Raw genomic sequence first — 11,224 nt, 5'->3', positions numbered from 1 at the left:
TTACAGATTTTTATGGCTTTAAAACATGTGCAGGGAAGATATTACAATAGATAGCAACTAGTCCTCTGCATCTGGGTGCATTTCACACATCAGTGCCCAACATTGTTATTCTCACTTCTTTTTTTAATGGAATCAAGTGCCCTGTCTACTAAATAAGGGCTTTCTAATTTTATGTTATTTATTGCTTCAGAGGGGGAGGAGGAAGAATTTCCTAGCAGAGTAAAAATAAACTGGACATCATCAGCCAGAAAAAATACCAACACTAACTGATAGAAAGTGTTTCATTTAATATAAAACAAATTATTTAGCACTGTAGATAATTACTGAAGTCATCAATAAAAGTTCACAACATAATACTGCAATAAAAAAATAGATTAATGACACAAGTAAGGACTACGAGTCAAACAAACAGCACAGCTGGATAGAAAATATTTCATTCAGACAAAAGTATATTCAGAAACTATATTTGGCAGGACTGCTGCCAAAGCAGTCAGGAACTCTGACAAAACTGCAGTGCATCTTTATTATGTACAGAAAAGCTCATGTGAAAATCATAACTGCCTGGAATTTGCAACACTTATTCACATTGGTAAGCATGAGCAGTCCCACTGAAGACAGTGTAGTTGCATAGGTAGTTACTCAATAATTTGCTTCAGAGAAGCAAAATGCAAAAGTCTAAATGAATATGTAATGTCAGAAAAACATTTTTTAAGAGCTTATGTTTTCAGGTACACTGTTATGTCAGCGTTCCTTTGGAATTTTACCATTCTGAACACACCTCTATTTTATTTACAACATATTTTGAAATGCTATTTAATAACTTACGTAGTGATTTGGCTTCTGCTACGTACCACATCACACTTTTTCACTTGATTCTCTGCTCCCCATGGATTAATCTAGAGTCTACAGAAATGCCTAGGATATTTAATTAGTTAACACTGTATTTGTCAGTGGGGTTCTCACGGAATATGAAAGAACGTTCTGTTGATTTCAAGGAACACAGGGCAAAAGTCTTCCAAAAGAAGTTTACACCATTGGTAAATCACAACTGGCACCATTTTGCATATTTCAGTATTTTAATTAATTTGTTTCTTGTTAATCCTAGAAGTGAAATCATAGTTGCAGCCTTCAGTTTGTATACTGAACACCAACAACATTTGGAATTAAATTATGACTACGTGTCACAGCATTCAGGCTCAAAGGCAATATTTGTCTTTCCATTTGTGCTTAAGTTTGAGCCTTTCACTACCCTTTTCTTCTTCTTCAATTGCATCCCACAGGCTGTGGGTTCATTTTCAACACCATTAGCTGTAACTGATGATACAGGAGTATCAAGACCCATTAAGTTGTGCTGACTTTCTCTCTCATTCTTCTGTATCCTTTTCTTCTTTTTCTTTGCACCTCTAGAGGAAGGTGGATACAAAAAGAGTAAAAGAAACACAAAATTAGCCCAAATTTAGAGCTTTTTCTACCCACAGCTGATGTGTTAGAGCAATTGTCTGCCTGTCCCCCTCAAGTATAATGCTGAAGCAGCCACAAAACCCTACTGTTCCGTAGCAGAGCAAAGAGAGAAAAAATGAAGACGTAATATGAGACCACTTCACTAGCCTGTTTTTTAACTTACTATAGCACTGTGTTGAAAAGAACTGCTCATGATCTTAAAAATCAGTTAGTCTTGATCAATAGTTAACAGATGTAATTAAAAAAACACAAATTACCACTCTCCTCTTCTCAAGAAAGCCATTACACTCTTTTTTCCCCACCTTTCCTATGCTCAAACAGCAAAATATTTTTACATTTACAGACAGATTCCTGGTTTATTTATTCAACAAGAACAAGATAGGCAGGCACAGTACATCAGAGTAGTTTTCCCATTTTAATTTGAACTATGACAAATTTACAGAATCAGAAATAACTTTAACATCTATTTATGCTTATCAGACTTCCTACAAAGCCAAAATCATCATTCAAGCACCTGTATCTTTCCCAGGTAGTGTTTTTAACAAGGGAATTAGACTGGTCCTTGCAGACGTTCCTGTTCCCTATAGTTCAGGACGTGGGACCACATTTCCAGTGGCTCAGGCATGTAGGTGTCTTTTCTCACCTTCCTGAAATGTAACTGAAGAGGGTGGAGGAGGGGGCTTTGTTTATTCAGCATGAATTTTCAGCGCCATCTCTTCTCAGGACAGCCTTAGTTTCCATTAAAATGAATATTTTACATTTGATATGACTTAAAATTCTTGAACTTGATTAAATCATTTGTGATTTTGCACATTCATCAGTGGAAGTGATCCTGAAAATGTCACTCAAAATAATTATTTCCTGAATTTCTATTAATGGAGTTGAGTTATATTAATTTTGGATACTAACAGACTGTATCAACCATCATAGTAACTGTGATTTCAAGGTATTTCCTTCCTTGATGTATATACTATCAGAACAGTTTCGTCCAAAATTCAATGCTGAATTCTGTCAATGTGTGGTTATACAGCCCACTTCTCATCATACATAAAGGTTAAAATTCCACCCACAATTGATTTTAAAATCTAGATACAGCTGGAGCTAGAAAACTAGGTTTTAAAGGTAAGTGAAAATTAGATATGTAACTGTATCTACACTGGATATGCACAGATTATTTACATGGGGAGGGGACCACTCTGGAAAGCAATCAGTGAACTAACTTTGCTTAGATGACAGGTACCTGTAATAGCAAACAGGAAATATTTTCAGATGTATTTTTTTAATTATAAAATGGTTGCAACAGCTGAAGATAGTGTGGAAGGTCTTGTTCAAAATGTTAAGATTCTCTGCTTACAGCTTTCACATAAAGAATGCACACAATTTTTTTTAAAAAAAAAAAGCTATTTTCTCAGTATGTGACAAACTTTTGCAATTTACATAACTCGATTTTTAGAAAGTGCAAAAGTAGCTTGCAGTTTGTAGCATCACAGCCTAATACATAGCTAAGGGATGCCACAGGGCAATCCCGAATCCCCGAGTTCTGATTCTCACATACGTCACAGTCCTTGCTCTTTTGGGGGACAGAGTATGTGTACATATATACACACTGTTACTTCCTTCATGTTTCACATGTGAAGCATTTTTTGATTAGCCTAAAGCTAACTCCTTGTTTTGCTTGCTAAAACAAAATAACCCTTCCAGTATTTTTCACATTTTTGTAACAGCAGTTGTAGAAATAACACTGCAAGTTGTTTTAAGTATTCCTCGCTTACTGTGTTGTGGGTGAGTCTCTATTGGTGTCAAGTTCTGAGCCAAGTTTTAGGTCCCTTGACTTACTGATGACTGGTGACATCTGTAAAAAGAAAAATAAAAATAAATTAAAAAGCAGGAAGGTAAAAAGATGACAGACAACGGGGCCAGCACATGTACATAGAAAAGCCACCGGCTTCCTGAATAAGGAGAGAATATACCTAGTTTGAAAAGAATGTCTATCAGCCATGAAATGTTAACTCCTATGTGGTTAAAAACAAGGAAACAGTACCCCTTTTTTTTTTTTAAAAAAAAAAAAAAAGGCAAGCAAGAAACCTACTTGCAAATAAACAGTTTTCAGGACAGTTTGCAGTTTTACTTTACAGAGTAGATTATAAATCTACTCGAAGTAATCTTAACTTAATTCTTTGCAGACCACGTGTATTTTATTTCTGCTACTACATGAATAAAGACAGAATGCTAAAAAGCCATATTTTTTGCACAGTTTTAAGAAGAAAAATCTGTTTTTTAAAACTGTATGTCTCAGTCAAAAGCAGTTCAAATCACTCCAGGTTACTTTACAATTCAGGACTAAAAAAACACAACAGCACCCCCCAGCCCCCAAACCTGGAGGAGTTTAAGTCAATTCTCTAATTTCTAATGTATGTAGTGGGTCTCCATGCAACTCACTTCCTCTATAAACAAACCTCTTCTAATTCTAGCAGGTCTCATACTTATTGCAAGAATTCCTGTAAGGAAAAGTGAGTGACATTCCTGAGTTTACTGTCTTCAGGGACAGATTATTTTCTCTACATTCTTCCACTCAGGCTCTTCACATGTATCTGATAACTACCTGTGGAGTTTCATTCTCATGGAGGGCAGAAGCCAACACAGCTGACAGGCCTTATGTCTCATTCGAAGCTTGCTCTTCTGAAACAAGGTATACACTACACATCCAGCCATAAACTTCAGGCCTCCAGAGCACCACGAGCAGGGAGAAAAGCTGCAGAAAGCAGTGCACCACTCTGTACGTTCAGACCTAGTATCACAAAGCTGTCAGTGAAAAACCGTTGTGGACCTCTACTTCAGGCTCAAAGGACAACTATGCTCTGTATGTGTCTGGTATAGCAAGCATGAAAGAACAAGTTATATCCAGGAAGACAGTATGAGAGTGAGGACCGATTCCTGTGAAAAACTTGGAAAGCTGGAGAAAAAGTCTGGAGCCCTAGAGTAGAGAAGTGTAGGAGAGATTAGAACCAGTACTTTCCAAAAAGAAAATACTTTGTCAGGGAGTAAAGGAGAAGACTGGGCTTCAAACTAACTCAACCCTCAAAATTTGGCCCACGTTTATGATTTTTTCACTCTAAGATGATTAATTTCAGATTCATAGCCTGTCTAAAGCAAAACACTCTACATTGTTTCTGAATTTCTCAAATAGCCTTAGTGTTAAAAAGATCAGACCATCCAGTTCCGCAAGCACAGATGCACTCAATCTGCTTGTAAATAAGATGCTTAATGTCCTGAGTTACTCCAAGAAACAGGCAGTTATAGACACTACTGACTCTAAAAAAACCCAGTTAAAAATGAGCAGTATTAGGAAGGGAATATCATTTAGCAGCTCTGGAGTGCCTAACAATACAGGATGTAAAAAGGTAACCACACAGTCATCGAGAGCTTTCTGCAAGCAACAGAGAAGAAAAAAATTACAGTTCTTGACCCTCTAGTCTGCCAATTGTCCATTTCATGTGACTTCACACGCAAGGTGTACCACGGTCCCTCTATATTTAACTTAGAAAATACAGGGCTGCTTCACAGCGATTCTTTTTGTCACTTAAACATTAGTTTAGGTATTTTAAAACGGAATGAATATACTTTCCTTTCAGACACCGAACTTATCCATCCCAGATTTCAAAGCCCTTATGAATAGAATTTAACATCCCCCTGTCAAGTACCATTATCCAATTTTAATTCAGGGTAAAATGTGGCACAGGTGAAAAGTGTCTTGGCACATTCAAATGAAGACCATATTGGAGCCAGAAACCTCCCAAACCTCAGTTTTAGGCCTTGGACAACTTAATTACTTTCTTAAAATCAAAACTGAATTCATTAAAAAGCATCTAGTCAATGTTAGTAGTTGAATGAAATTATAGCTTTTTTGTCCTGGTCCTGCTCCCTAGTAATATTCTATTAGTTTAATGTTATTTGTCTGCTGACTTAGAAGTGAATCAAGCACCCATTGACTTACTGAATTCATAAAAGCACACTGCCCACAACAACCATGCTCAAACATCAGTCATCAGAATTAGTCTGCTGAAAAAACACAGATTGTTGGATTAGTTTAGACAAAAATCAGCCTATTAGAATATTATAATGTAGCATTGGTGTGGCTACGAAGAAGAATTTTCTACTTTGTACACAAAATCCTTGTTAATACAGTAATTAACTGCAGACTATGTCAAGGGTAAATATAAACATAAAAGGAGGAAATAAAATGCCACTGTTATGAAAATACAAGGGAGTGCTGTAAAGGGAATGACTCTAATACTTCCGTGCAGTTCCTTGTCATACACAACCTTGCACTTACTTAGCTTGCAGTCAAAACAAAATATTTTTCTGAAAATCCTGAGTGAATGATGTTGAACTAGGTTTTTTACCCTCCTTTTTGAGTAAATATGAACTTTTCCAAAGAACAGTCTAGAAGAATTCCCTTAAGTGCCACTACAGAAAAAATGACTTCTCTTATAAAAAAATAGACTAAGCTTTTGAATACTTTCAGATACCAAAACACAGAAAACTACCTTTGTTTCACAGTGAGAAGATTAAGATATCCACTAAACTAAGCTAACTGAAAGCTCTTATGTTTTGTTTTAAAAACAACTCATCAAGTAGGCTTTATAACATTCAAGCAGAGGATTTCAAGATGAGTACCAAGGAAAGAAAAGCACGCAAGTATAGGCATTCAAATAGCTGTGTTCACCTGACATGGCAACGAATGAGAATTCCTACAGGCTGCAGTGAGACTCCCAATTCTCCAGAGGACTGTTTGTAGTATGACAGCTTTCTTACCTCATTCCTACAAAGTTTCAAGCACCTACTGAGGCAGGAACTAGATAGCAGATCTTTTTGAAGAAGATCTCACTGCTACTACCTTCTCTCGCCTATCTCACATATCTTTGTGTCTCTTTTGGTCCACTCCTTGAACTGCTTTTCCCATCAGCTTATTCACATTACTCCACAGTAACGTGAGTAAGCACTAGCAGTACTGAAGGAACAAGTGGGGCTAGTGGCAGATGCATGAAGGTAGTGAAGGAGCTGGTGCAAGGACAAGAAGCAGCAAGAGGAGCAGTGTGAATGAGTGGAGGCTGACAAAACAGGCAGGAGGGATTTGGCTCAGCAGGTAGTGGTAACACTCAAGACTCTGAGAATGCATCAAGGATGTGCTAATGAAAGCAGCAAGCCACAGAAGTCTACAGCATGGAGGGGCTGGGGAGGCTGTTGACCACTTCCTCCACTTCTAAACCTCTTGGTCACTTGTCATGCAGGGGCAGATCTCACAAGAAGGTCCAAACAGCTTGGCACTATTATCACTGAGTTGATACTAAGATTTAGAAAATCTAGTGTTGTAACCGATATGGTGCTAGCTACTAAACTAATTGAGATTGCAAAGCTTAAATACTGAATTACTAGGGCTGTGTTTTTTAAAGGAAAAAAAAATCCCAAACTAATGTTTTAGGTAATTATGAGTATCTTGAACTTTTCTGTTCACATGAACAAGAGACAAACATAATGCAAAATAAGAGTTCCTTTGTACACTGTGCCACTAATGTTTGATTTTGTTGTCAAATTCTAATTCTCCACCCTTTGAAAGATACTGCCCACCAGGAGCAGTGAAAATCATTTCACATCAACTGCAGAAGCTTACGTTTTCTGAAATTACTTTTGCTTTGTTTAATGTCATTAAAACAAAAATTGTAACAAAACACATACTTTCCTTTTCTAGAGGGCCTACTTGCTATACAACTCTTTTTTGATACTTAACATTGTCTTAGTGTTGCCACATAAGAAGCAACCAAGGCAAAACAGTTAAAGGCTAAATACACAAAAAGCGTATCAGTTCCTGACTCTTGCTGTAGGATCCACAGCAGTTAAGACAAGCACTAAATCCTCTCTGTGCAACTCACGGAAACAATCATAAGACCATTAAGGTTGGAAAAGACTTCTAAGATCACCAAGTCCAACCACCACCCAACACTACCATGAGCACTAAATCATGTCCCCAAGTACCATGTCTACATGTTTCTTGAACACCTCCAGGGACGGTGGCTCCACCACCTCCCTGGGCAGCCTGCTCCAACACCTCACCACTTTTTCAGTAAAGACATTCTTCTAAACATCCAATCAGATGTATCAGAATGCACTTAGCAAAACCTGATGCAGAGGGCATCGAAAGGAAATATTAGGGACAGACTCTCATCCCAAGTCTACATCTTTGGTAGTGCTTTCGTCTAGGCTGTGTAGAGTTGTCTCTGAGACTGATGGTCTGCAGAGGTTCTGTGACAGACTAAGAGGTAGGTGGACAGAATGGAGTGATGCAGGCAATCTATTTAGGTGATTCAAGCCATAAAGGTAAATGAATTTGCTCTATAGTCTGCTCTGCACAGAGGAACTCTCCCATACAAGCTGTTCCTACAGAACTTGATCTAGTTAAAGAATCATTGGATTACAGGTGGCAAGAGTGAACATGCCTTTGCCTTTTCAGACTAGTCTTTAGGATATTAAACTCAGTGTTAAGTTTGTATTTTGTTTTCTATTAGATATTCCATCAATAAAATATTTATAGCAACGTACTCAACTCTTCAGAAACATGCTGATGCCTCCTGTTAAAACAACAACTAACAACGTTCTAACAACTCAACTGTGGGAGAAACGCTGTGACATTGCACCACACTCAATTTTCTTTTTCTGCTATTCTGCACCCCTCCACCCATTTCCCCAATTGAATGAACAACTGCCAGGGAGCTTTGCTAGTGGAATGACATTTGTTTTGCCATGATCTTCCAATTTAAAAAGCAATTAACTTAGAATGGCTTTCCTCCCCAGCGTTTTTAAAGAACAAGTCTATCTAAATCAGATTAACCATATTGTAATGCTTACATCTAATCATACTTAATTATGAGTTAATAGATAGGACAGAGCAAAACCGTATACAACAGGGACATTGGTATGAATTTCTATTTCTCCCATAAAAAAACCCAGTTAAACCACTGGGGTGGTGTTTAGGCCTAAGCCAACACTCACTAGCTTCTCCATCCATGAATGCTAGAGCCATAGACAGAGAGGACATTGTGTTGTCTAGTCTTTGAAACTCCAAAATCCCGGGTCTGTTCAGGGCTAGAAGAGATGAGTAGGAAAACCAGTGGGTGAAAAATATAGCCATGGCTCAAGACTGACACGTACTGCATCTCAGAAATCAAATCAACTATTTGAGGAACAAAAAAAGAAAGAGAAAGAAGAGTAGAGACAAGATACTTCAGACTTCAAAAGACTATGGTTTAGAACAGCTGTTTTCAGTGTCGAAGTCTTGGCCTCTGGGAATTTATCTGTGGTTACAGCTTTCCATTAAAATTTGCATTAAAATAGTTCAATCCTGTTCAGAAAGAGGCTATGAGGATCCATGGAGAAAATTATAGGGGAAAGAGAAGTTATCTCGCTCCTGAGAGCTACTTTAATAATGTGTCCGTCAGTAGTACTTTTCGTTCTGGCCAGTCTGATTCTTCCTATCTTTAAACAGAACAGTCACCTACAGCAAACGCCTATGGATGTCATTTCATCTTTTTTTCCCCACAACAGATATTAATGTGGTTATAAAAAAAAATCAGGTATCTTTTCGTTCAGTGACTCAAATAATACTTCAGACAGAGGTGTAACCATTTTTTGAGACAGAACACATGAGGAACCACAGAGGTGGTTTTGGAGTTGTGAAAGAAACAGCTACCGGCTTACAAATAAAGTAGCACCACACATATTTAAAAGAGAGTAATTCAACTTGAACAGTAAAAACTACATCTTAAAGGGAAAACAGAATACCCAAAAATAGGAAACTACAGAACTAAAAAGTGGAACTATGCTAACACAGGGTAATGTTTAAGGAAAATTGTTCACTCCCCATGGATGGTATCATAGTAACATTTGAGAAGGACTTCTTAAAGAATAATCAAAGTAAACACTATTTCAAAAGTAGGATTTGGAAAGATGTATTGATTTTATAATTCCTATTCAACAGTTTATGTGGAAGACCACACAGCAGCTTTGCAGACTGATTCTAGAAAAGCAAAGTTTCTTACAGCCCAGGTGTCAATGCTTTCAGAAAGAGAGACCTGTAATCACACTAGGCACAAATGAAGCCCAGAATTACGAATGTCGCAATAATACACTATTTCAATTGGGTATCACATTTTTTGGGGTCTGCAACCTCTCTGAACATTGAAGAATGATCACACTTCATGATGTGTTGAAAATGAACACACTTCATGATGTCATGTTCACTTCATGAACTGTAAGAGTTTCATTATCTTAATTATTTAATGTTTCCCACATTAGCAGTATCACAATTTCCTCGTCCTTCCTTTTCCTAAAGGATAATCACTCAAGTGTTCCTCAGTAACCTGAAGAAAGGCACCATTAAAGAAGAAATTAGAAACAGCACAAACTATAAAATGAAAGGTTTTGATGAAACTAAGAAAATTTTCTAGTTAGTATTTTTGGAAATATCTTTGAGCAAGTTTTCTATGCTTTTAACATTTTTAGATCTAATAAATACATTTTGAGCCCACAAAACCACCCACACTGAAAGAGCTTGATCCCAAGGGAGAATCATCAATTCCTTGGCAGGTTAGCTTCAGACATGCTAGGCTAAGTATTCAGAAAGTCTGACAACAACCTACTCCAGGGGAAGAAGAGTGAGAACATGAATTATTTATGTGAAAAGTGATAATCCCCAATTTTGTTTAAATATACATGGAATCAAGTTTTCAGGATCTCTGGGTAGATTACCCATATTGTGCAATAATAATGTAGTTCTTAAAGGTAACTCTGGCTTTTCATGCTTATGACCATTTTATACCTTAACATCATTTTTTCAAAGATAAATATATTAGAAAGAATATTTTCTGATACTGCTAATGACAATTTTAGATTATTATTTTCATTTTTTCTATTAATATTTCCATTTATTTTCACATAATATAGAGTACTTAACATATAGAATACAATTAGTTCCATTTTATGTAAAGAGTGATAGGCCATCTTAAATCATAAAACATATTAAAAAGATTTTTTATGGATAGCAGAACACTTCTGGAAAAAAAAAAAAAAGACACTCAATTGACTTTGAAATGTCTCCAGTTTGCAAATATTTTTCAAAACCCAAATTCTGTTTTCTAATAGGGCTTTATCTGAATTCCTCTTTTCTGCCTTCATCTTAAGGAACCTGAAAACAGCACATTTACTGGAGCAGCCAGATGACAGGTTCGTCTCTATTTCTTGGAATTTTTCATCGGTGCGGTGAGAACTTCACTCCATGAAATTTCTATTGGCAGTTTAGACTTATGTTGTAATTAAAGATGTTTATGACCTAATTTTGTGGCTTAGGAGTTAAGTAACTCATAAGGCAGGAAAACAAGGTTTGCATAAAATTATTATGTTATGAATGCAAAGCTGAAGGTAGAAAGCATTCTGGAAACAGATTCTTTGAACTACAACTTTTTTTTTTTTAACTTGCAAAGATTAATACTGGATCTTGAGTATTACACCCCCTTCTAATGTCAATGATTCCATTTTATTCACTCACCATAAAATTCTGATGATTAGCTAGATATGCATATAGAATACCTGAAGCTGGAAAACTATTTTTAATTAGACTATCTGGTATTCTCAGTAATTAAAACCATAGTAGTATTCTACATTTTAAATGCACTATTTAGTCTTGTATGGAAGCAAAATCTCATGAGTAACT

General features: G+C 36.6%; 1 protein-coding gene across 1 annotated transcript in view; it reads right to left on the bottom strand.

Moving 5' to 3' along the window:
* Positions 1–1,174: 1,174 nt before the first annotated feature.
* AHI1 (Abelson helper integration site 1) overlaps positions 1,175–11,224 on the bottom strand; it is an 88,509-nt gene continuing 78,459 nt past the window's right edge. The window contains 2 exon segments of the mRNA XM_008945537.1: positions 1,175–1,403; positions 3,234–3,313. Of these exon segments, the coding sequence (XP_008943785.1) occupies positions 1,175–1,403; positions 3,234–3,313 (309 nt within the window).

Source organism: Merops nubicus, unplaced genomic scaffold (genome assembly GCF_000691845.1).
Source record: "Merops nubicus isolate BGI_N331 unplaced genomic scaffold, ASM69184v1 scaffold6038, whole genome shotgun sequence".
Lineage (NCBI taxonomy): Eukaryota > Metazoa > Chordata > Aves > Coraciiformes > Meropidae > Merops > Merops nubicus.
This window is presented reverse-complemented; position numbering and strand designations above follow the sequence as displayed.